General features: G+C 40.5%; 1 protein-coding gene across 4 annotated transcripts in view; it reads left to right on the top strand.

Annotated features, from left to right (window-relative positions):
* Nucleotides 1-27,652, top strand: part of arhgap10 (Rho GTPase activating protein 10) — an 82,855-nt gene that overhangs the window by 33,067 nt on the left and 22,136 nt on the right. For all 4 annotated transcript variants that reach the window (XM_047365096.1, XM_047365095.1, XM_047365097.1 and 1 more), the window contains 6 exons: nt 341-415; nt 8,772-8,856; nt 14,537-14,595; nt 17,629-17,734; nt 19,582-19,741; nt 23,661-23,802. In XM_047365096.1, the coding sequence (XP_047221052.1) occupies nt 341-415; nt 8,772-8,856; nt 14,537-14,595; nt 17,629-17,734; nt 19,582-19,741; nt 23,661-23,802 (627 nt within the window). The remainder of the gene's footprint in view (nt 1-340; nt 416-8,771; nt 8,857-14,536; nt 14,596-17,628; nt 17,735-19,581; nt 19,742-23,660; nt 23,803-27,652) is intronic.

Raw genomic sequence — 27,652 nt, 5'->3', positions numbered from 1 at the left:
GTGAACAGGTGCTGCAGGCAGCTTGCATCGTGGATATACAAGTTATGTAATTCATTTGTTTTAGAAGTCACATAGTTTTCTGATAAATTTTTTGTTATAAATTTCATAAAAGTCGTGTATCTTCAAGGTAATGAAAAAATTTTAGGTTTTTTTGTCATTTTTCTGGATGTTTTAACTGTTTTATCAGATCAGAATCAGAATCAGAAAAGCTTTATTGCCAAGTACGTTTTTGGACATACAAGGAATTTGTTTTGGCGTAGTCGGTGCAATACAATACAAATTAAACAGTATAAACATATCTACAATATAATATAAATATATTATTATTGTTTCTCATTAGGTATTAATGACCAAGGTCTATACAGAGTTGGGGGTGTAAACTCCAAGGTCCAGAAACTTCTCTCATTAATGATTGGTAAGTAACATCAAGCATTTTTATCACTTTACTCTGCAAATGTATTTTTTATGTATGTTGTAGTGTTTTTATTGTGTTTTTTTAATGGAGTGAACCTGAGTTATCCTGCTGATGTAATTGATGTGTTTGTGAGAGGTGATTATAAAATAAGATGATGAACAACTGATCTTATCTGTACCACTACTCTAAAATGCAACAAGTGGCAGAGTGATTCCTGGCCTTGCAAAGATTTAATCTCACCCCACTCACACACACATACACAAATCACGCCCCTCTTCCTCACCTTCCCAGAAAGAGAGAGAAACGGTCAGTCCTATTGGTATTCTCAAGGTTTTTTGGGTTTTGCTTATCAACACACCACTAAGCCAACTCTCCTGTTCTCATGACAGGCTCATTCTGTCAGTTGCCTTTCTCAATCGCCTTTATGCCTCTCACTTGTCTGTATTCCCTTTCAACCAACTCCTTACCTTGTCCTCTGTACATTCTATTGCTCTCTGTTGGCTCTGTGGATTCCTGCTGTCTCCAGCAGACACCAGCTCAATTTCAGCCCTGTGTTCAGAATGACAACGAACTCAGGCAGCCGCCATACTGTCTCAGCTTCCTCTCTCAAACCTTCCAGTCTGCCAACCTGCCGATTTATGCTGGAGACACCATTAACACTTTGCTGCAAAACTTTGAGAGCTTTTACAGTCTGACTATAGTAGAAGTTTTGAGCCCTAGTCCTGATGTTCCAGTGCTGCACAGATGATTGTGAAGGAAGGGAAGTTACATATTTTTGCCCGTCTTTTCAAATTCAATTCAAATTCAAAGATACTTTATTGATCCCCGAGGGGGGGACGGGTCACTGAGGCTTTGCTGCCCACTCACAGCCGCTGCCCTTGCTAGATGAGAAAAGAGGCCACATTAAGTAAGTAGAGGGAAAAAAATCATATTTCACACTTTATCCTTAGCAGGATACAGTTTGAGATTACAAAAAACCTCAACACAAAGAAGCAACAAGTTTACAAAACAACATCATGCCGGGAACGGTGAAGGTGGTGTGAGGGGTGCATATGTTTATCTTGAGACATGTGAATAAACATTGTAGGGTGCATTGTGGGTGAAACAAGCTTTAGACCCTGAAGAAAGACTTGAGGTTCTTCTACCACACTTCATTTCATTTTTTAGTCATAGATATGGCCAAAGTCCAGTCAGCAAGGACACACTGATTTATGTAAAAAAAAACAAAAAACATTCTCCCATCGTATTACAAAGAAAGCAGCCCCTATTGAATGACAGGTGTCGTAGAAAAATTTGTTTTTACCAAGTCAGAGGCCGATGATTGTCACTCAGAATCAGCTTTATTATAATCTTGCAAGAGAGAAGGATTTTTTACAGCATTGGAGATGTGTTCAGTATTGCTGCCAAATCATTCTGACTAGACAAAGCAAAGGTCTTCCTTATAAGCTACAACAGTTTTCAAGGTAACTCTCATGAGACCCAGAGAGAGAGAGAGAAACAGAGAGAGAAACCTGTTGTCCTAGACATAATATTAATAGTGTGGCATACATGTTATCTCACACAGCTATAAGCAGAAGGCTGAGAAACCATTGCTCTAAGACTAAATAAGAGAAGAATGGAACAACACTGAGGGGTTCTAATACTTTTGTCAGTTCCTGTAGAGTATCAAGGACCAAAGAAAGCATAAGATTTTCCATAACACAGACTTATCTGAGCTTCTGCTGCAGACAGACTTGGTAATGGTAATGTTTTACAGAATTTGCCTATAAAAGCAGTAGAATTACAGGTGTTGTACAATGGACATGACTATAGAGTATACATTCGGCTCTTGAGGCGATAAATGATACTGGGTTAACGTGAACAAGATGAGACAAGAATATTGTTGTATTTTAAGGAAAAACAATTCTCTCAGTTAAAGTAAAAGTCTTACACATAATCTGTGGGGTTAAAGAATTGATTATCAGCATAGAATAGTTCAATTCAGGTTTTACTAGTCTAACTAAACTAGGCACTCACTACACTGTACACTCTTTGGCCACTTTTTTTAGGTACACACTTTGTTGGGACTGAGTTGAAACCCTTTCACCTTCAGGACTGTCCTAATTCGTTGTTGCAAAGATTGAAGATGTCAGAAACATCCCTATGAACTTTGTCTCTTATCATATTCAAGAAATTTGTTTGAGATAACTTGAGCTTTGTGACATGGTTCATTGTCCTACTGGAAGTAAACTCAAAAAATGGGTTCGCTGTTGTCATAAAGGGATGGACAATGTTAGCAACAATACCCAGGTAGGTTGTGGCGTTAAAACTGCTCAATTGGTACGAAAGAGCCCAGAATGTGCCAAGAAAATGTTCGCTGTGTCATTACTCCACCATCACCTGCCTGACATTATATAGTCCTTCAGTTACTACAGATTTGTTGACTTTGCATAAATGATGTGAATCTACCAAAGATGCTATGTTGGATTGAGATCTGGTGACTGTGGACGTCATTGGATTGCAGTGATCTTATAGTTCAAGAAACCAGTTTGAGATTATTTGAGCGTTGTGACATGGTCAATATGCTGCTGGAATTGGCCGTTAGAAGATGGGTACTCTGTGGTCATAAAGACTTATACACAGGCAGAAACAATGCTAATGTAGGATTTGGCATTTAAACCATGCTCTGTTGGGCCTCTAAAACGTGCCAGGAAAATATGTGCCACACCATTTTACCACCAGCAGCCTGAACTGTAGATACGAGGCAGGAGGGATCCATGCTTTCATGTTGTTTATGCCAAAATCTGACCCCACTATCTGAATGTTGCTGCTGAAATCAAGATTCAACATACCAGGCTATGTTTTCCCAATCTGTTGTGTCCATTTTTGATGATCCTGTGTGAATTGTAGCCTCCGTTTCCTGTTCTTGGAAACCCAGCAGATTGCATCGAGTCAGAGATTTGTAGCATTCACGCCTCCTGAATGAGCATGTAGCAACAGTGGACAGTCACTGGCGTTGACTTTGCAGAAATCCCTCATACTGAGCATGCATGTAGCGAAAGTGGAGAGGAAAAACTCCCTTTTAAGGGGAAGAAACCTCCAGCAGAACCAGGCTCAGTGTGAGCGGCCATCTGCCACAACCGACTGGGGGTTTGAGAGAACAGAGCAGAGACACACAAAGAATACAGAAGCACTGATCCTGGAGTACTTTCTATGGGAAGGAAAAGTAAATGTTAGTGGATGTAGCTCCTTTAGCCGTTTCATCTAGAAAGAAAGAACAAATAAACTCTGAGCCAGTTTTCAAGGTTAGAGTCTGAAAGAGAGCACATAATTAGTTACAGTAAAAGCTCAGTCAATTGCCATGTCTAGGAGGGAGAAAGGGTTAAACACTGAAAGACAGGGCCAAGTGGATCATCTGTAGAAGGTGAGCATTAAGTTGTTGCCAGCAGAAGCTTGGACAATGCCCCCCTCCAGAAAGGTGTCATAGGTAGACACAGAGTCAGGTCAGATGTAGCTTCTAGGAAGAAAAAAGAGAGAGAACATAAGAGGAGCCTGATAACTAAAGGATCTGTCTCCCATTCTACTTCTAGAGACTCTAGGAACCACCAGTAAACCTGCAGTCTGAGAACAAAGTGCCCTGTTAGAAACATATGGACCAATCAGATCTCTGATGTATGATGGAGCTAGATCATTAAGGGCTTTATATGTGAGGAGGACAATTTTAAATTCTATTCTGGATTTAACAGGGAACCAATGAAGGGAAGCTAAAATAGGAGAAATATGATCTCTCTTTAATTTTCATCAGAACTCTTGCTGCAGCATTTTGAATCAGCTGAAGGATTTTAACTGCATTTTGTGGACATCCTGATAGTAAAGAATTACAATAGTCCAGCCTTGACTAGTTTTTCAGCGTCACTCCTGGACAGGATATTTCTAATTTTGGCAATGTTCCGGAGGTGAAAGAAGGAAATCCTAGAAACCTGCTTAATATGGGATTCACATGTCCTGGTCAAAAATAACACCAAGGTTTTTTACTTTATTACCGGAGGTCAATTTAATGCCATCCAGGTTAAGTGATTGACTAAGCAGTTTCTTTTTTAAAGACTCCGGTCCAAAGACGACAACTTCTGTCTTGTCTGAATTTAGAAGCAAAAAATTTAAAGTCATCCAAGTTTTTATGTCTTCAAGACATGCTTGTAGTCTATCAAACTGGTTGGGCTCATCAGGATTTATGGATAAGTAAAGCTGAGTATCATCAGCGTAACAGTGAAAATATATCCTATGCTGCCTGATAATTTGACCTATTTGGAAGCATATATATAGTAAAGAGAATTGGCCCAAGTACTGAACCCTGTGGTACTCCACAATTAACCCTGGAGTTTAAAGATGATTTATCATTTACAGGAACAAACTGGAATCTGTCAGACAAATAAGATTTAAACCATCCTAGCGCTGTTCCCCTGATCCCTACAGCATATTCCAGCCTTTCTAAGAGAATATTATGATTGACTGTATCAAATGTAGCACTGAGATCTGAAAGGACAAGCACAGACACAAGTCCGTTATCTGAGGCCATAAGAATATAATTAGTGACTTTCAGCAGAGCTGTTTCAGTGCTATGATGAGCTCTGAAGCCTGACTGAAACTCTTTAAACAGGTCATTGCTGTGTAAATGCTCACACATTTGATTAGCAACCATTTTCTCAAGTATTTTAGATAAGAATGGAAGATTGGATATTGGTCTGTAATTTTTCCAAGTCATCTCGATCAAGCGAAAGTTTCTTAAGTAAAGGTTTAATTACAGCTAACTTAAAAGCCTGTGGTACATATCCATTTACTAAGGATAGATTAATCATATCTAAAATGGGGCTGGTAATCAGAGGGAACACTTCCTTAAATACTTTTGTTGGGATTGGGTCTAACATACAAGTTGAAGGTTTAGATGAAGCTAATATTTCTGAAAACTAAGGAAGCTTCACAAGATCAAAACAGTCCAAACACAAATCAGGTTCTACAGTTACTTCCAATGTTGTCTCACTTGCTGAGGATGAAGTAATCATCTTCGGGAGTATGTCAAAGATTTTCTTTTTAATAGAATCAATATTATTTAAGAAGAATCCCATAAAGTCATGACTGCTAAGAGCTAAGGGAATGGATGGCTCGACATAGCTATGACTGTGTAAGTTTAGCAACTGTATTAAAGAGAAACCTAGGATTATTCTTGTTCTCTTCTATTAATGATGAGAAATAAGCTGTTCTAGTTTGGCGAAGTGTCTTTTTATACAACAGTAGGCTATTTTTCCAGATTAAGTAGGAATCCTTTAGGTGTGTAGAGCCCATTTTCTCTCCAATTTTCTAACATTGTGCTTTAAAGTATGCAGCTCTGAATTAAACCAAGGAGCTAGCCTCCTATGAATAATTACCTCCTTTTTCAAGGGGGCTGCATTGTCTAATGCATCACGCAATGACGAAGTAACACTATGAACAAGAGAATCACTTTGTGAAGGGGCAGAAACAGTATTATTGCCCTCCACTGTGCTTTTCAGTGATAATGAGGAAATTAAAAGTGGAACAGATTCTTTAAAGTTTGTTACAGCATCGTCTGATAATGATCTACTATAATGAAATTTTCTTTCAGGTGTGGAGTACTCAGTTAAATTAAACTCAAAGGTTATTAAGAAATGGTCAGACAGGACAGGGTTATGAGAAAATATTGTTATGTCTTTACACTCAATGCCATATGTCAGCACAAGGTCCAGAGAATGAAGACAAAGGTGGGTAGGTTTGTCAATGTTTTGTGCAAAGCCAATTGAGTCTAAGATAGCATTAAACGCTATATTTAGGCTATCGCTTTCAGCGTAAACATGAATGTTAAAATCCCCCACTATAATAACCTTATCTGTATTTAACACTAAATCAGATAAAAGGTCTGAAAACTGATCTAAAAATTGAGAGTAAGGACCTGGTGGACGGTACAAAACAACAAACAGAAGAGGTTTTAGTGCTTTGCAATTTAGATGAGGAAAACTAAGGATTAAATATTCAAAAGAGTTGTAGCTATTGGTTGGTCTGGGACTAATCAATAAATCGGACTGAAAGATGGTTGCTACTCCTCCTCGCCCAGTATTTCGAGAAATGGGAAAATTTAAATAATTAGTAGGAGTTGACTCATTTATAGTAACATAATACTCTTGCTGCAGCCAGGTTTCTGTGAGGCAAAATAAATAAATCTGATTGTCATAAATCGGGTCACTAACTAGCAAAGTCTTTGAAGAGAGAGATCTTATGTTCAGTAAGACACATTTCATTGTTTTATTTTTCTTTTAAGTCTGAGTTGTGTTTATTTCTATGAGATTTTCCTGATTTCCTTCTTTTACATAATTTTTTAATCTAAAGCGAGACAGTGTCTTAATAGGGTAATGGGTGGGTAGCAGTACAGAAGCTGCAGAGAGGAGTGTTAAACTACAACCCTGCTTCCTGGTCTGAACCCTGTGTTGTCAGAGTTTTGGAGAACTAATAAATTCGGCCAGATTCCTAGAAAGAAGAGCTGCTCCATCCAAAGTGGGATGGATGCCGTCTCTCCGGATCAGACCAGGTTTTCCCCAAAATGTTCGGCAATTATCAATGTAACCCACATCGTTTTCTGGACACTATCTAGAAAGCCAGCGGTTGAATGACAGCATGCGGCTAAACATGTCGTCAATGGTCAGATCAGGGAGGGGACCAGAGAAAATTACGGAGCCCGACATTGTTTTGGAAAATTTACACAGCGAAGCAACACTAACTTTAGTGACCTCCGATTGACGTAACCGGGTGTCATTACCGCCAGCGTGAATAACAATCTTACTGTATTTACGCTTATCCTTAGCCAGCAGTTTCAGGTAGAATTTGATGTCACCCATTCTGGCCCCTGGCAGACATTTGATTATGGTTGCTGGTGTCTCTAGTGCCATGTTTCTGACTATGGAGCTGCCAATTACCAGAGTTGGCTTCTCAGCAGGTGTGTCGCTGAGCGGGGAAAATCTGTTAGAAACGCAGACGGGTTGGTGGTGACCTGTGGGCTGGGATCTAGGACTATGCTTTCTACGTACCGTCACCCAGCCGGCCTGAGGCCCCGGCTGCGCGGGCTCTGCTGGAGGACTGCTACGGGGAGCTACCCTCGGTGGCTCCACGCTGGCTAAGGGGCCTCGGCTATCTGCTGGTTTTTCGACAGCGCGAAGCCAGGCCTTCAATTCCGACACCCTCGCCTCCAAAGCTACAAAAATGCTACATTTATTACATGTACCAATATTACTAAAGGAGGCAGAGGAGTAACTGAACATCTGACAAACTGGAGAAAGCATTCGACTGTGTCCCTCGTGATGCCCTGTGGGGGTTGCTCCAGGAGTATGGAATCGGGGGCCCTTTATAGGGGCCATCCGGTCTCTGTACAAGCGGAGCAGGAGTTTCGTTCGCATTGCCGGCACTAAGTCGGACCTGTTCCTTGTACATGTTGGACTCAGGTAGGGCTGCCCTTTGTCACCGGTCCTGTTTAACCCTATGGTTAAATGTATCCTTCCAGTTCTTATCATACCTCTTAACTGTGTTAACTGTTGATGCTAGTCATGGCATGGTGGTTATCCAAATTAAAGTATTAAACTAGTTGAACCTTATAGTTTCCTTCTGTACTGTAGCTGGCAGTGCTGCCCCAACTCTTTTATTTTTTTTCGATACCTGGCCTGACAGGCAGGTCTATTAGTGCCAGAAAAGTCTGTGCAGACCCCATCAATTCCCAACACAGACACACACTCGGCTTCAAATATTTACTTCCACAAGTTGACATTAGACGGGTCATTTTTGTAGAGAGTTCACCCAGATAAACCCACAATCCTGCCTGCATAGATGAAATAAGAAAAAATACTACTATAAGACCAAATCCCACCTGTCAATGTGACTCAGGACCCTATGCATGGATTCTACTCAGAACACCTTTCTGACTCATTGCACTTCCACATTTTCACTAATTCAAGAGAACTTTCTTAAGGTATGACTACAGCTCCCTGAAACATCAGCACCACACACCTCTAAAGTCCCTGTAGAATCAGTGAAGTAGTAAGGGATTAATTAAACTTATAATGAGTATAGAATTAGCTGCTCTCTACAAAGCTGCAACTTCTTTCCACATCCACTGGGAATACACTCAGTCCCCAGAGCTACTACCAATGCTTTTATCCTCAAATGACTAATTACATGTTCATATTTATATTACATATCTGGGTGTTTTGGGCTGGCAACAAAATAGGGCACAGTAACTCACTGTGTATCATATGAACAGACTTTTTTTGTACTCCTGAGATAAATAAAACTTAGGTAATGATTTTCTGAATGGTTTGCTTAGATGAGAGGAGTAACGAAGTGGATCTATCAGCCAATGAAGACTGGGATGTCAAGACAATAACAAGTGCACTAAAGCTCTATCTGAGGTAAGATTCAGACTTGTGATGTATAAATTCCCACAGATGCCTAAACGCCTCAATTTATGCTGCAGACCTTATTCTGAATTAATAAAATATAGTAATTACGACGTTTTGTTGAGTGGCATATAGCTTATTTCATTCCTGTTCCCTTTTAGGTATTACAGGGATTAGTCTGAGTTAAGAGTCTTGTCCTCATTATGTCTCTCTATGCTACTGTGATGTTTGCGGTCATCTAAAGCTTTAATTACAACCTTATTCCTTACATCATATCGGTCTAATTCTTCCTCAGCCTCAAAGGTCCTCAGTTTTCTTTTAACTGCAATTTCCCCACCTTTTTGTAAACTGTTGTGAAGCTGGAACAGTCAACCCCTTTTACTAGAATCAATCAACTGGCTTAAAAGCTACAGTCCCACTTCTTTTTATATTGCCACAGAGCTTGTCAAATGAAACATTTTTAACACTAGAACTCCCAGAATTCTAACTCTACTAGAACTCCCAAGCCCGTCAATTTGACGGCGAGCATTCTGGATGCGAGGTGGTGATGACGTTATTGCATTACATTGGTCAGAATGCTACAGGTTTTCTTGCACGCTATAAAATTATGGTTTCGACAAGAATTAATAATAGTATTTGATCAAAACCTATTATGTTTATTATTATTTATAAATAGTACTGAAAAATAATACAGAGTAGTGGGTACATTTTTAAAAAGAAAAGCTTTTTTAGCCGGGGGAGGCTCACCCTCTGACCCGCTGTCACTGGTACTGAATGCTGACCAAGAGCCATCAGAATCCCTCTTGACCCCAGAATCACAATCATGTAATTTTTTGAAGCATTTCCAATGCCTCTTGAGCAGAACATATCCTTCTAGAAGCCATTTGTAGGATGCCAACACAATCTCCTTCTCAGACTGTGTTCTAGCGCGTATACTCAGCCGCGGGAAAAAAATATCAATGTAAATAATAGGGCCGTCAAAATAGCGGCTGTGGTAGTTAGAGGTAGAAATACTTAGATCTTTTATTTACTTTATTTTTTAAAAATAGAAACAGAGGAACACACAAGACACAGGTTCAGAAAAAGCCAGGATGCCAGGAAGATAAGAATTTTGATAAACCAGAGTTATGGCATGTCCAACTTTCAAAACCGTCAAATTCACGGCCCTGGAAGTTCTAGTGTTAAGCAGTTCCAAATGTAAAGAAATGAAGTTCATTTTGTTAAATATCCTCATTTACGTATATAATGTGTGCGGTGAAATAAAAGGTGTAAATGTACTATGTTTTAATGCGTAAGGACCGGGTTTGTTACTTATTGCCTTGGTGCTTTTTCCTTTTTCTATAGGTAATGATTTGAAGGATGGGTCCGGTGTATCCTCCGTGTCCCACCCTATCCCATGATTCATTGCGGGTTGAAGTAGATTGTTCAAACGAAAGTAGCAGAGGCTGGAGGAAAGCAAAAAGCTGTGAATAAAATTGGATATATTGCACATTCTGTGAAACTGAACTTTTACAATGTTTTTAGACAAGAATGTAGTTGTGTAAACCTAAAATATCTGATCAGTTAATCAAGATATCGCTTAATAATTGCACAAATGCGCCGATGTGTTTATCTGCTGCCCCAGCAGCCGCTCGCCTCGCCAGCTGTCAGCTGACCGGGTGGTTGAGGTGCGCTAAACCCCGAGAGAACAGCTGACTCCCGGCACATTTTTGTTTTCAAAATCCTGCTGGGTTTCCCCAATGGGTGGAAGTTAAACAGATATAATTCAGTCAGATGAAATCTAATAGTAATGTTTGGTTTATTTATAATAATAATTATTATTATTATTATTATTATGCTCTGCAAATAAAATGATTTAAACTTTGTTCCTAAAGTTCATATGTTAGTATTTAAGTTGTTGAAAGCTTCACAGCTCTGCGCTTCACGCTAACACGGTTGCTAGGCAACAGAAGTTACGCTGAGGTAAGGGCAAGAGAAACATAGACCGACGTAACACCGGCGGCACACTATGCTAATCTGGCATGTTTAGCTGATAGCTACAGGTAGCATAAGTTACTGTTTGACCATCATTTGTTTACATGTCACTTCTTAAAGATGTTCGTTTGACTTGGTGATTGACATCCACCAAGCTCATATATGCTGCACTGCTCCAGCTCAACATGCTGTAAAGGAAGTTTAACCTGCTGTGAAACGTAAATTGATGAATTTGTGTTTGATTAATCTGTGGCTATCCTCAAGGACCCGGATGAGTAACACAGAAAACTGAATTTTGGAACTGAAATAGAATTACACACCTGAAAATGAAAGTACTCAAACTGAATTTTTAATACAACAAAATACATTTTAAAAGCAAATGAATTCAGTTTCAAACCATAAAATTCAGTTTCAATTTAGTGAAATTCATTTTCAAACCAATGCATTTCATTTCAAATTACACAAATACAAATTCAGTCAGAGCAATTCAAATTCAGTTTCTGATGGCACAAGTTTCTTCCCATAGTTGTTAAACAATCTGATGAGGTCAGACTAAAAAATTTAGATTATTCTCATTCAGTACTACATGCACATCAAAGTATTCTCCTTGTTGTAACAAAAAACAAACCTTGCAGCTTCTGCATCTTTATAAATGATCCTTGTTTTAAGGTTAAAAAAAGTAAAAAAAAAATTCTCTCCACATGGTAGAGATGTTTTTATTTGAGATTCTGTTGAACTTAATATCAGAGTGGTGTTCTGCATCATTGAAAGTTAATCTCAGTAGGTCTCATCCAGCTTTTGTATTGTCATTATGAGAGATATAAGAAAATAGCTGCCTTTAAAAAAGAAAAAAAAGAAATCTGAGGGCATTCTGCTCTAAAATGTGACTTCTGTTGAAAGATGTCATATGATTTATATGAATAATGAATGCTGACAACTTAAATGTGACTCCTTATGGGCACATATATTCCACCGTTTTAACGATCACATTCAATTTACAGGTATAGGGTGGTGTTTACTGCACATGCAAGTTGCGTAAAGCTTTATTTGGACTTCAGGGTGAACTGTACAAGACCTAATAAATTCTCTCGAGTGAAATTTAGTCGACGCTGAACACTTTATGCGCTGCATCATATAAATACAGAAGACCTTTGTAACTTGCTCCTTCTATCTTGAAGGTAGCAGTTACAGGGGCTTCTGCAAAAGCAAGACATGGTTTAAACAGTAGCACATGAAAGCCTTACGTTTTGAAAAGCCATCTGAATGCAGCAAATAAGATAACAAGCTCTGGTTTTACTTTTATTCCCATCTTTAGCCCTGCAGTGTGATCTTAAAGTATCTTAAAAGTGTACTATTGGTGTACTATCTTGTAATTCGACTGATATTCAACGTTTTTTTTATGAATCCAAGAAAATCCAGCTTCTGGCACAGTAAATATAATTTGAATAGATGTAGTAGTAAAAGTTGTTATATGAAGACGGTCTTCCCTTGTTTAGTTACCTGCTTGCAAACTGACATAGTCCATCCCATAAATTCCACATACTTTCTGTAGCTTTAAGCAAACCGTAAATGGTTTGTAAATGGCAAAGATTAAAAAATGTACTATGTTCTCAACAAGCTAGGGCAGTTTTGTTTGTCCATGAAGGATGCAACGGCAACAAATAAAAGAGGACTTATTGATCGAGGAAAATTTAAAACAAGACTCGACTCTGAAAGTCCAGGAGAGTAAACGTCCTCTTCTTATAGTGTGCAAGCATTATTTCTTTTCTGCATGGTTTTGTAGTCTCAGGTCATGTAGCCAAGCTGGCCATGCAGGCATGTCTGTACAGGGTTGGCTCAATTAGAGTAAATATTTGACTGGCCTTCGCTGAATAAACCTTGTTCTGAAGCTGCAAATGAATTTTACAAGACAAAAAATGAACTCTGAGTTGAGATTTTATTCTCAGTTTTTCAGCCAACTCTATACTTTTGTTTGCTGCTGCTCACAACCCAGTTGCACTTTCCTAAAGTCATGTTACCTTTATATAAAGTTATATTTTCTTTTCAGTTAAATTAAAAATACTTACTAGAATCTAAATATTACTACAATTAATAATGATTATATTAATAATAATAAGTGCCATTATCTGCAGGTTTCATTTTTCTTAAACATTGTTTTCATCTTTTATATTTTGGTGTGTCTGCCAGTGTCTCAGTTACGTTCATATTGAGGATATCCTAAGAATTCAATCAGATTCAACAATGTTGTTGAATAAATGTTTAAGTATGGGGTAAGAACGCTGTCAAAAACAATGTGTATGTAAAGACGGAAATGTATGCATATTAGTCAATAGTTGTGCATAAGTAAAATCCAAAAGAGGTATTGTATATTTTCTCTATAAGAATACAAAATAAAATGTTACAGCTTCAAGAAATTACAAACACAAAGTTCAAGTTTACAGTTGTGGTTTATTCTTTATGAATACAATATGCTATAACAGTTTGTGAATACGATTTCTTTTCTTTGAGAATAAGAATTTACATCAGCGAATTGGTGTCACGTGATCTCAGGCTGGTTAGTGGAGCACCGTTAGTCGATTCGCGTTGCGCATGCGCTGTCACACTCCTCACCGCCAGTAAACGTAGTGCCGGAATGGGAGATAATTCAGTCTAAAAGGAATATTAGGAACAGAGGGGAGATAAGGGGGAAATCAAGAGTATTATAAATAAAGCATTGTTCTTATTTTTATGAAATACAAAACTAAACCATAGAATATAGTGGGTGGAGTTATACAATGATGTACAGTAGGTGGCAGTATGCACTTCTGAATTTGTTGCGAACCGCCAGCAGAAGAAGAGAAGAAGAAGCAGCAGCACTAGCGCCAAAAGAACAGACCAAGAAACTACGGTACAAAGCTAGGTAATGTTAAAAAGTTTATATATGTCTTAATGTCGTTAATATATGCTCTTGGTCCTAATTTACTGGCGGTGAGGAGTGTGACAGCGCATGCGCAATGTAAATCGACTAACTGTGCTCCACTAACCAGCCTGAGATCACGTGACACCAAGTCGATGATGTAATTTCGTATTCTCATAGAAAATAAATCGTATTCACAAACTGTTATAGCATATTGTATTCATAAAGAATAAACCACAACTGTAAACTTGAACTTTATGTTTGTAATTTCTTGAAGCTGTAACATTTTATTTTGTATTTTTACAGAGAAAATATACAATAACTCTTTTGGATTTTACTTATGCACAACTATTGACTAATATGCACACATTTCCGTCTTGACATGCACATTGTTTTTGACAGCGTTCTTACCCCATATTTAAGTCACTAACAGAATTTAATTTATCAAAAAGACTTGAAATGATAATAGTAGAAAAGAAGTACAAAATAGTTAATGTTCCACAATACTTAATATTGTTTAAACTCTAACACCTGCAGGAGTAAAGCAGGTCAGATGGCTCAGTTTTCTCTTTAGCTAAATATGTTTGGCTGTGATCCAGCTGCAATGTGAATGTACCTTCAGATGAACTTGGTTATATCAATTCATGCACCTTGTAATTCCATCCTGTGGCCTAGTCACATTAATCATTGCTGTGTGCAGCCACTATAAAACAATGTGCCAGCTATTTCTGTCTCCTCTGCTCATTTCTTCTTTCCTTAACCACCCCTCCCATCCCTCCAACCTCCACATCCTTTCCTTTTCTCTCACTGTCTTACCTGAAGGAGCCTACCTGAGCCGTTGATGACCTATGGACTTTACAAGGAGTTCATCAGCCCGGCAAGTAAGTTTCAGCATGCCAATTTTTCATCCAGATGAAGACTACAACTGAACAGCAAATTATACAGTGGCTTAAAAAGTGGCTATGATGTAAAAAAATAACAAGACCATGATAAATTATTTTCCACCTTTGATGTGAAATATATCCTGTACAGTTCAACTGGAAAACAAATAAGTCTTGGGGGAGATTTGTAGGTTATGTGACGTGCAACAATGATTGGTTGACCCTTTCTTGTAGTGTTCTGATCACTGCTCACTCACCATATTTAAGACCTGCATGGTGGTGTTGTTTTGTATTTTATATCAGATTCATATTTAATACTCCTATTCATACCTTATGGGATAGAGAATGGACCAAAAGACTGTTGGGTTTCAGTTACAATGTGGTACAACACCACAAGGTAAAAGCCTGTGGTGCGTTCTCCATCTTGTTTTGTGAACAACTGGCAGGATACAGGCTTCTCAGCCAGGCTTTGCTTGTTTGGCCTTTGGTTTCTAATTACCGCCACCCGCTGGACTGGAGATGTAGTGCAGTTTTCTTTACAACTTCCCCATAAGCCATTCGGGTGCTTTAAATGAGTTTTCCTTTCAGAGCAGAGAAACAGCACAAAAACTACCCAGGATTCCTTTTTTACAGGTAAAACTAATCTTATGTGGCAACGGTGGTGACAATATTGGGAGTTCGTCCTGTAACCGGTGTGTTGCTGGTTCGAACCCCTGCTCTTTCTCAGTTGTGTCCAAGACACTTCACCCACCTTGCCTGCGGATGTTGGTCAGAGGGCCTGTTGGCGCTGATTGTATGGCAGCGTTCTGTCAGTCTGCCCCAGGGCAGCTGTGGCTACAATGTAGCTTACCACTGTCAGTGGGTGAATGTGTATGAGTAGGTGGATGACTGATTGTAGTTTTAAAACACTTTGGAGTCTCTGAGTGACTTGATAATGTGCTATACAAGTCCATGTATTTAAATCCCAGCGTCTTTGGTGGAAAATGGACTATGTGTGCTGCTGGTTGTGTACTTAATACTTGATTGAAAGGGGCTTGTTCAAAATAATAGCAGTGTGGAGTTCGGTGAGGGAGGTCGTTCATTTTGTGAACAAACGGATGTCAAACAGGCGGCCCTTATTTAAGGATGAAGGTAGCAAAGGTTGTACATGCCAGTTATGGTGTATTCCTCTCTGAAAAGCTGAGTAAAATAAGTCATTTCACACAATGTCCAGAAGAACATCATACTTTGATTGAAAAGTTCATTGAGAAGGCAACACTATATAAAAAATTTCCCAAATTATTATTATGAAAGTACTTTTTGTTGAAACCTTAACCAGAAAGATGTGGATGAAAGAAATAGCCAAAAATGGCAATGACTCAGCCAATGATCAACTCCAGGGTGATGAGACAAGGTTGACAGTTACCTGTGGATCCTGAGGCATCATGGTAAGGCTAATGGTTCTCATACCTTGGTCCTAATTGTCTAATACCAGGGATCATGGGTTAGTTTGAATTAATCAAAAATACTTGAGGAGGTAATGTTGCCTTATGCTTAAGAGGAACTGCACCTAAACTGTGTTTTAGACAACAACCTCAAACACACCAGTAAGCAAGCAGCAAAAAGGCGACGTTGTGGAGTGGTTAGCTTAATCCACGGTCAATAATAACCATAAAACATGGGGTAACATCAAACTATTGTCATCAAAATATTCTGAATAATTGTGGAATGTATGTTATCTGTTCACAGATGCTAGAAGTTGTTCCACCCCACATAACACAGATGTGACACAGTTGGTCATAAATGGTGGTTATACAGCTAAATATTAGTCGGGTGATTCACAGGAAAGCTAAATGTTCAAGTATTTTTATACACTGAATGGTTAAACCTAATTAAAATGACAGTGGCCTTTATCTTTATAAACCTTTTTTTTTAATCCTTCAACTTCTAGTTTAGTGCGGCAGCCACTGAGGAGTAATGTGTATCCGATGTGAAAATTAGAGATTGCGTGTCATCATAATTGATATCAGAAATGTCACTTCAGCAATCAGTATAATTGTCCTGAAACGTAGAATTATGCATATTTTCCTAGTACTTTTACTGACAATAGACATTTAAGTTAGACCGCATACATTTTAAAACTTTACTATTTTTAAAGATAAGCTAATATGGGTTTTAGTTCAAAATTGTAGAGTAACCTTCAGCTGTAGAAAAGGTACTTTTTCCCCACCCACATGGCATAATTTTGCATGAATTGCCTTTCAAAGTGAGCCAAACTTCAGTCTTATTACAACAAGTGCTTTAATTGGATCAGGTTGATGTTTTTTATCAGGACCTTGCAATACCCTTATAACAAGGAGACGAAAAACGGATTAGCAATACAGTTTATATATATATATATATATATTTTTTTTTTTTTTTGATGGATGACAGCATCCATAAGAATCCCCCCCCCCCCCCCCCTCCATGTTTAAATCCTTGTCGTTCCCATGGTAATGATATTTAGTGTGTCTGTTGCTGCTGTGTGGGTGTTCAGATGCTCACATGTGAGGAAATGTTTAAGACATGATCTCGGAGGTTTTTACGCAACCTTTTTTGCACGATAGCAACAGCAGCGTAGAGCTGTCTCCCCTGCCAGCAATGTGGACTCTGCTGCCAAATTCAGAGAAGGTTCAACTCATCACACCTCCTTACTTGAACAGGAACGTGTCTTCTTGGAATCTGTAACCTTTTACACCAAGGGCGATAACTCCTAGCATGGTGTTCTGAAAGTCTTCATACATTTTAAGTGTCCAGATGAATTAAAATGCATATTTGGGGATTTTTTAAAGTGGTTAAAGTTTTTTTTTTTTTTTTTACTTTGATTTAGTTGCTTTAACTTTACTTCAAAATCTGTTTGTGTACTGCTCAGATCAACCATGAATGTGGCATTGAATCGCCTGTTTGAAGTGTAATATTTGATCTGAGCAGCCCTGGCTTTTTGCCATTTTAGAAGCGCACAGAGATGCTTGTAGTTTAAAATGAGTGCTTGGCTGTTTTTCTGCGTTTGAATAGAGGGCGGCAGTCCCGAGTCCCGCATCCAAGCCGTCCACTGCTTGGTCCACAAACTACCGGAGAAGAATCGACAAGTCCTCGGGCTGCTCATGAAGCATCTGGCCAAGTGAGTGGTCATAGTTCACCGAATCTCTGCCTCCTCTCTCTGTTCTCTCTCTCTGCTCTTCATGTCTGTCTCCTCGTTCTCACTCCACATGCTTTTTCTCTCCATCTCCCTCACTCCCACTCTCTTCACTCCCCCTTCCCTGCTGTCACTCCATCTCTTTCTTGTCTACTCACTGCTTGCTAACAAATTTGACTTTTTTTTGCCTTTTCTTGAGCAATTTTCATGTAAGTTGTTTAAGGAGGATAATTATATCTGGGTAGTATCTGTTTGCTGTGACCTTTTGCTGCCTAAGAAGAATAGAACGGTCTAAGTCAAGCTTTGTTTTTATCAACAGCGCTGTTTTTACCTCTGGATGGACCTCTATTACACATCACTTATTTTGCATTTGAATAAAAGGAAAGATTTAGGAAATAATGTTAGCCAACATTACAAGGATTTACCTCAGCAAGCTTTTTATAAACTAAACATGAGCAAATTGAAGATAAGTAAATAATCCCTGTTCCCTGAGGCAGTAGAAGTCTGGTGAATCTTATTTCAGAGAAACCTTCTGCAGAATCAGGCTCTGTTTTTTTTTTTTTTTTTTTTTTTTTTTTTAAAAGGCAGTGCTATTGAAATTGAATTTGGATTATCCAGCGTGAAATTCTCCAGACTGGAGACTTGGATATTTTTTTGAAGTTGGCATGTGTGCATGTCCTGCAGGGGAAGGAAGCAAAGCCAGAATTTCACACACATATCTGAAATGGTTGCAGAGATGTTATAAATGTGAGTTGTCACCAATATTTTTGTCTTCAAAGGCACCATTTAAAGCTATTTAAACTGTCTCTCTGCAACTGTGACATACATCATCTTGTTTTAAAGAGAAATATCTTTACATGTCCAGATAACTTGAAATTAAGGATTCCTTCATTCATATGACCACCTGGCTGTCCTAGTTTTGAAAATGATGTTTCAACCCATTCATCTTCAAAAAAAAGTTCTCATTTCCACAATTCCTTGCAAAAGTATTCATACCTCTTGAACTTTTCCACATGTCATGTAACAACCACAAGCGTCCATGAATTTTAATGGGAACAGAAAGTAGTGCATAATTGTAAAATGGAGAGAAAAGAATACATAGCTTTCAAAATGGCTCGCAACAAAAACCTGACAGTGTTGCATGCTTTTTTTATTCATCTACTTTTACTTTGATACCTCTAAACAAATCCAATGCAAACTATTGCCTTCAGTAACCGCATAGTTAGGAAATTGTCTACCAGTGTGTAGTTTAATCAGAGGTTTGTTAGAGAATATTGGGGATCAAATAGCATGGACACTAGCTGAAGGAGCTGCGGAGATTTGCAGCTCAGGTGGAATGTCTCCATTAGACAAGTAGCAGTCATTGTTGAAAGAAGGTCAAAAAAGTTGCCTTTGCCATGAGACATGAAGGGGATACAGGAAACGTGTGGAAAAGGGGCTCTGGTTAGTTGAGGCTGTAATTGTAATGGGATCAAATCTAGAATAGTCCAAGAATATGAATGCTATTGCAAGGCACTCTATTATTGATGGCAGGAAGTTACCATGAAGGTGACCGGGCTTGATGAAAGCTGACAGAGGGGTTTATTCTTGTCACTGGTAGACACTGACACCTATCAGTTTTCCAAATAAAACTCAGCCATAAGGTACAGTTTCAATACATATCTCAGTGAATTTAGCCATTATTTGAAAAAAAATTTTTTTTTTACTAATCTATGTTGCTTTTAGTTCCTTTTAATGTCTTTGATTTACTTCAACACATAAATGATTTTTCTGCACAATCCTGTCAGTTAATAATGTGCCTAAAGCGGAATTGGGTCATTCTTATCCCTCAGAGTGGCAGCACACAGCAAACAGAATCTGATGACCGTCGCCAACCTGGGTGTGGTGTTTGGTCCCACGTTAATGAGGCCACAGGAGGAGACTGTCGCTGCCATCATGGATCTCAAGTTCCAAAACATTGTTGTGGAAATCCTCATTGAACATCATGAAAAGGTAATGTTGAACATGGGTTTATTCAAAACTTATTTTTATGGGATGTGACTTCAGTTCTGAAAATATTTGATCATTTTCTGATATGACAAATATATTCAGTCTCAGTTTTTTATGGTAGTTTAACTTCAATGTGAAGAGCTGAAAATCCATAAATGGCACAATATATACACGCTGAACATGTATACCCCTCCATCCATCTTCAGCCAATCCAAGATCGGGTGCTGGAGGGACATTTTTGATCTCTGTTCAGTATTTAGCATGTGGAGTGAGGAAGGCTCTTGTTAAAAAAAGAAACGTTATGTTACATGGGCCCATCTATTAACCCCTCTGTGCTGTGAAGTCATCAAGTACCCTTTTGAGAGAAATGACCCCAAATCATAATGTTTCCCCATCAATGCTTTAGTCTGAGGTTGGGACTGCAGGATTTCAGCGACCTGTTCGATCTAATGACCATTCTCACTCTAAAAGGCAAGATCTTGTATGGAGCTCCAGACCCAGAGCTATTGATGGTCATTTTACATTTTTCTTCAATTTCACAATAATCCCTGAAACAACTGTTGGTCTCCTTCTTGCCGAGTTTCTGGCTGATGATCTTAGAGTCCATCCCAGCCTTGTGTAGATCTACTATCTTGTCCCTGACATCTTTTGGCAGCAGTGTGGTTTGACCATGGTTGTGAAATGGTTGGAATGGAAGAAATTTGTGACAGGTATGCTGTGTATAGTTAAAAAGTCAGGAACCCCTGTAATTGATTAATTTGATTATATAATATGTGTGCCATATAGGCACATAGCTAAACTTTGACCTCCAGAACTGTGCCTGGGTTTAAGGGGATTAAATATTTATCTCACTCAGTGATATGCATGTCAGAGATGCACTAGTGAGAGTTCTGGGGCCAACTTCCAGGCATGAGTTTTTGTAAAGCTTTGACATGGTGATGACAATTTTAGCTCCAGTACAGAGCTAGGAAATGAGCATTCAAAGTATTTTTGGAAGTAGCCCAGATTTTCTGAGAGAGCAGCTGCTGTAAAACAGTCAGTCTGTCAGTCATTTTCTACCGCGTCTTCCATAGTGGGTCGCGGGGAAGCTGGTGCCCATCTCCAGCAGTCTATGGGTGGAAGGCGGGGTACACCCTTGACAGGTCGCCAATCCATCACAGGGCAACACACAAACAACCAAGCACACACTCATTCACACACCTAAGGGCAATTTAGAGTGACCAATTAACCTAACAGGCATGTCTTTGGACTGTGGGAGGAAGCCAGAGTACCTGGTGAGAACCCACGTATGCACGGAGAGAACATGCAAACTCCATGCAGAAAGACCCCCGGCCGGGAATCAGACCCAGGACCTTCTTGCTGCAAGGCACCAGTGCTACCAACTGCGCCACCGTGCAAAACATATTTTAATAAAATGAGTGAGTTTAGCATCTCATAGCGATTAATGTGGTTGGCATTACTCAAACAGTCTCTGTGTCTACCCCTAAAGAATGTAGACCCCCGCCTCAATACAAAACAATTCAAAAAGTTGCCACCACTCCTAAATTCACAATGTTCCATGACAGACGGGTTTAAAACTCTAAAGGATAAAACAGGCCAACTGTTCAGCACTCAGGTCCAATCAAGCTGAAAATCTACTTATTCCAGTCACCACCACATTTCATGCTGCAGTCCTTGAAGAAATGTTAGAATGGAAGAAACTGATTCTTTGGTCAGATTTGCTTTCGTAAACATAATTAGGTAAGGTCAGGGCTATCTGTAATATCCACATACATTGACTGATTGCAATCTGTGTGCTACAGGGGCACATAACCAATCTGGGAGCCAGAATTGTAGCTGAGCTATATACAATGAGCAAACTTACAAAATCAGCAGGGGATCAAATGGCTAGATCTCCCACTGTACAAAGTTAGTTGACTTTGATTCATTCTGGCAGTGTACAATTTTCTTCATAATTGGGTTTCCACTTGACATCAAAAGCTATTTTTACTTAAGGCAGTGTGTCCTGTGAAGATAAATGAAAATGCAGAAATATCAGGTGACAAACAGAAAGCAGCATGAGGCGGCTACATTCACCAGCTTTGGTGACATATAATTACATTATACTTAAGGCTAACGAAGGTGCAAGCAAAGCAAAAATATGTTCGCAAGTATTGTTTTATTTTTATCATGATGTTTTTTACATTAGCTCTTTCTGGTGGTAAGGAGAAACACTAAAGAGTCTCAGGTTATATGTGATCCTCCTGTCTTCTGTTCGCGTTATTGATGTCAGCGCTGTATATTTATATATTAAGCTTGCTACTTTCAAAAGATGTCCAAGAAGTGTACATGGATTATGTCAAATATTGTACATTCTGGTTAATTTTACTATATATTTATTACATTTATTTATTTGGTATAAAGTGGTATAAAGATTCTCAGCCAATAAAACCCCTGACACAGCATAGTCTCAACCCAGTAAAAAAGAGGCCAATTTAAGTTCCTAAACTTGCATAACTTTTCAATCTGGCCTATAGGGGGAGCCCTAGGTGCTTAAACTTGGCTTGTACACCTGGCATTCTGTTAGATAGTTTGATTAATGATCAGAATATTGTGTGCATTTTTGTGTATTTCTAAAGTTCTTGGTCTGCCTGAATGCTTTTATTTCTGTTATAATTTGGTTAAAAAAAATGTAGTTTATAGCATTATGTGATCTACCAAGAAAGCCATTTATCTGTGTCGATCATCAAAAGGGGATAATTCCCTGTGTCAAAGCAGAGAAGGTTCTGAGATTAGGTTTCTAATCTGTTTGGAGCAGCAGTGTACCCTGCACAGAATCAGATGAAACCAGGACCTTTAGAAAGTTTGTTTTCCTCCTTCCATCTTCATTAAATTGAAGACGGTATGTGTTGTGAAAAATATTTCTACCAAAGCTCAAAAATCTTAAATTATTTTGTGAAAGAAGAAGGCAGCTGAAAACCAGCAGGATATATAAATATGCTGAAGCAATCTATACAGCTAGACTCTGAATCTACCCAGTGTGCCTAACACTGGCCTGGTGATAAAAGATGTAGTGTTAGAATGCAGCAAGAGCATTTTGGAAAGTACAGCATGTTAGAGCGGGGGAAAGCTGAGCAGACAGACAGACAGGCATTAACTTTCCTCACAGCTGAGTCCCACTCCAGACTGTTGATACCCCCAGATACCAACTCTAGACTCTGTTTTACATTCACCTCCATCTGCAGAGCGAAGCAGCAGAAACTCTCAGCCATATCAGATTTCTCACTTTCTTCTATCTGCCTCTCTTCTACAAACTTTCTCTCTCATGCCCTCCCCTCCTCTGCATCTCTCCCGTTCACACTAGATCTCACTTACTCTGCCACTTTCTCTCTCTCTCTCCCTCTCTTCTCCCTTTCTCTCTACACCCCCCCCCCAACCCCTCGTCTGTGATCCTTTCCGAGGCTCTGCTGAGACTTCCTCTCCTCTGTAGCCCTATTCTCTTTCAACTCCACATCTAAAGTTTATATGTAAACACGGTCCAGTGTAAACAGACTGCACCACTTGGCCTACCCTTCTCAAGTCCAAAACCATGTTTATTTTATTTCTCGCTCTTTTACAGAGTGGGTCAATTTCTCTGAAGGGAAAAGTCACCTTAACTTACACCCAGATTTTGGTATAGGGTGTGATTTATGGTCTGTGTGGAGCTGTTCTTGTTCTTTGAGAGAAATAAAATCTTCTTAAGAGCAGGATTTTTTTGGCCAGCCAATGTGCCCTGCAACTTTCTCTAAGAGCAAAAACTGTAGCTGCAAATACTTTTTCCATCTCCCAAAACAGAAAGACTGAGTTTTCAAACTTGTGAGGTTAGTTGAGGACATGCTGTTACTAACCGTTTCTAGTCTATGCATCTTGTCTAGTTTAGAGACTTACTCACTTGTGCTTTCAGATCTTTACAGATTCTCCAGAATTAAGCCCGATGTCACCTGCTGGCCTGGTGTTATCTGCTCCCACAAGGCAGTCCAAGAAAATGAGTCGACAGAATCGGCCATTAGCCGTGTACAATCCACAAGTCCTTGACGTTCAGAATGGTAAGAGAGTTCTGAAGTTCCATCCGTATCTTTTCACATCTTCTGGTTTATTAGAGAGGTCATGAAAAGCACTGCAGAGGTCACATCATATTTATCCCAGTTGTAGACAGGAAGAGAAATAGGAAACAACAAATGAGTAATACTTCCCCAGTTTGATATTGAATGCAAATGAAGACATTATCAACACTGCTCAAGTATAAAGGGGTATGATTGTATGTGGAATACACCAGCCAATGGCACCAGGACACCCTAGGCAGGAGGTCGATGATTGACTTTGTTGTCGTATCATCAGACCTTCGGCCGCATGTTATGGACACTCGGGTGAAGAGAGGGGCTGAGCTGTCCACTGATCACCACCTGGAGCAGTGCTTCGCCAACACTGTTTATAGTGGGGGTGGGAGGCTGCTGACCTTGACTGAGGACATTATTGGGCGGTGGAAGGAGTACTTCGAGGATCTCCTCAATCCTGTCATCACGCATTCTGTGGTGGAAACAGAGGCTGGGGACTCGGGGTTGGACTCCTTCATCACCCAGGCTGAAGTCACCGAGGTGGTTAAAAAGCTCTGCGGTGGCAAGGCTTCGGGGGTGGATGAGATCCGCCCTGAGTACCTCAAATCTCTGGATGTTGTTGGGCTGTCATGGTTGACACGCCTCTTCAACATTGCGTGGCGGTCGGGGACAGTGCCTCTGGACTGGCAGACTGGGGTGGTGGTCCCCCTTTATAAGAAGGGGGACCGGAGGGTGTGTTCCAACTACAGGGGGATCACACTCCTCAGCCTCCCTGATAAGGCCTACGCCAGGGTATTGGAGAGGAGAGTCCGACAGATAGTCGAACCTCGACTTCAGGAGGAGCAGTGTGGTTTTTGTCCCGGCCGTGGAACACTGGACCAGCTCTATACCCTCTACAGGGTGCTTGAGGGTTCATGGGAGTTTGCCCAACCGGTTCACATATGTTTTGTGGACCTGGAGAAAGCATTCGACTGTGTCCCTCATGATGCCCTGTGGGGGGTGCTCCAGGAGTATGGAATCGGGGGCCCTTTATTAGGGGCCATACGGTCCCTGTACGAGCGGAGCAGGAGTTTGGTTCGCATTGCCGGCACTAAGTCGGGCCTGTTCCCGGTGCATGTTGAACTCCAGCAGGGCTGCCCTTTGTCACCGGTCCTGTTCATAACTTTTATGGACAGGATTTCTAGACGCAGCCAAGGGCCCGAGGGGGTCTGGTTTGCGGATGACGTGGTCCTGCTGGCCCCCTCTAGCCAAGACCTACAGCATGCGCGGTGGCGGTTCGCAGCCGAGTGTGAAGCGGCTTGGACGAAGATCAGCTCCTCCAAGTCCAGGGCCATGGTTCTCGACCGGAAAAGGGTGGCCTGTCCTCTTCAGGTTGGAGGGGAGTTCCTGCCTCAAGTGGAGGAGTTTAAGTATCTCGGGGTCTTGTTCACCAGTGAGGGAAGAATGGAGCGGGAGATCGACAGACGGATCGGTGCGGCTGCCACAGTAATGGAGGCACTGTGCCGGTCCGTTGTGGTGAAGAGAGAGCTGAGCCGAAAAGCAAAGCTCTCAATTTACTGGTCGGTCTACTTTCCTACCCTCACCTATGGCCATGAACTGTGGGTCATGACCGAAAGTACGAGATCCCGGATACAAGTGGCTGAAATTAGCTTCCTCCGTAGGGTGGCCGGGCACTCCCTTAGAGATAGGGTGAGGAGCTCGGCCATCTGGGAGGGTCTCGGAGTAGAGCCGCTGCTCCTCCAAATCGAGAGCAGCCGGTTGAGGTGGCTCGGGCATCTACAGGTCCTTCTCAAAATATTAGCATATTGTGATAAAGTTCATTATTTTTCATAATGTAATGATGAAAATTTAACATTCATATATTTTAGATTCATTGCACACTAACTGAAATATTTCAGGTCTTTTATTGTCTTAATACGGATGATTGTGGCATACAGCTCATGAAAACCCAAAATTCCTATCTCACAAAATTAGCATATTTCATCCGACCAATAAAAGAAAAGTGTTTTTAATACAAAAAACGTCAACCTTCAAATAATCATGTACAGTTATGCACTCAATACTTGGTCAGGAATCCTTTTGCAGAAATGACTGCTTCAATGCGGCGTGGCATGGAGGCTCATTGAGTTACGTGATCACCGTGACTTTACGGTGCTGTCTCCCAGCCTCCATAGACAGACTCATAAACAGCCTGCAGCTGGTTCCCTGTGTTATGACTTTTGCCTGTTTTTCAAACTTCAGACTGACAAAGAACAGCATGTACCTGGATTCTCGTTTCTCGCTCCCATGCTTGTTATGACTTGAGCTTGTTCGTTGACCTCCCATCCATGCCCAGTTCCCGTGAAGCTGGCTCTTCTCTGCCCCTCCCGTCCTGATGTTATTACTCTGCCGCTTCTGGCTCCCAGACCATGATGCCCTCCTTATCTGCTCAGCCTCAAGCTTTCTAACACCGTATTTCTCTGTTCCTAGCTCTCACACCAGTTACAGCTATAAAAAAACATCACTTCATTTTTATTCATACATCACAATTGATTAACATTACCACTCTTCATTACATTTAATAATTGTAGAAAAATAGAAAATCATCATACATATTTCTTTGATTATACTTGTAGTTTTCTACTTCTGAAAAACATAAGACAGTTAAGACTTCCGCTTTATCCGTAATCTTTATCTGTTTCCATAGCTTGGGTCGAGTAGGGGGACTTGTGTTGTCAGGGCCGTCAGAAGGCTCTTTGTCCCGGGCCATTCTAAGTGTTAGACCCGGTTGTTACTATGGCATAGGTGTGAGTGCACCTGATGGGGAACACTCCTCTTCGTTTCTTTCTTCTCCTTTGACACCTGACAACCTTTGTCCCTTTTTCCTGTTGGTCCATCAGTTTTTGTCCTTTCTTGTCCATTTCCACTTCTGTGGCAAAAAGGACCAAGGCCAGAAACGCGAGAGTTTATTCCTGTATGCTGCTGCAACTTCTCCTTTTTCAGGGTCTACCTTCTGTTGTTCTGGAACTACTGTTATTGTTGCTCCAATGGAGTATACTCCTCTAAATGGCACTACAACCATTTGCACTACTAGTTGTACCCTATGGGTGGAGCCAGGGTCAGTGGGTGTGTTTGTCCAATGAGTCACAGTTCCTGGAATCTGTAACACCCTGTCACGATGCCAGGCTTCAGATGTCACGAGGAACTCACCCACCTTCTGTTTGGGTCTGGCTTCACTTCCTGTGAAGAGAATGGTCGTTGGTTGAGTTCTGCTGCAGAGGAGTGTCTACTGACTCGATGTCTGTCATTCAGTGCTTGCCCTATTTCTACAGCTTTGGTGTTCCAGTCATGAGAATTACCTTTTTTTGCTATCCAGTTTTTCACCAGACCTATGGTGTGTTCCACCACTCCGTTTGCTTGGGGAGTGTATGGTGGAGAGTAAATTCTCATTACTCCAAATCTCTGGCACCAGTGATCAACCTGTGCGTGGCAAAAATGAGTCCCATTGTCTGTTCGCAGTTCCTTGGGCACCCCAAGGGAACTAGAGACTTGCTCCAGCATGGCAACGACACTGCTGCCGTTGGCTCTCCTTGCTGCTCTTACAATTACATACCCTGACATTAAATCTACTAGCACCAGGAGGTATTTCTCACCTTTCTTCCCTGTTATCCCCATGGGGCCTGTGACATCCAATGAACACTGAGTCCCAGGGGATGGTGCTCTTGATGGTCAGACCTTCCAGCCGCTGTCCACGGCGCCCTGCGTTGTATTGACCACATACTTCACAGTCCCGTAGTACGTGCCGGATGTGTTTTATAGGGATCCACAGCTACTGCTCTTCCAATTCCTTACGGGTAGGCAG

Source organism: Girardinichthys multiradiatus, chromosome 5, assembly GCF_021462225.1.
Source record: "Girardinichthys multiradiatus isolate DD_20200921_A chromosome 5, DD_fGirMul_XY1, whole genome shotgun sequence".
Classification (NCBI taxonomy): domain Eukaryota; kingdom Metazoa; phylum Chordata; class Actinopteri; order Cyprinodontiformes; family Goodeidae; genus Girardinichthys; species Girardinichthys multiradiatus.
The sequence above is the reverse complement of the archived record's forward strand: the minus strand, read 5'-3'. Positions and strand labels throughout refer to the sequence as shown.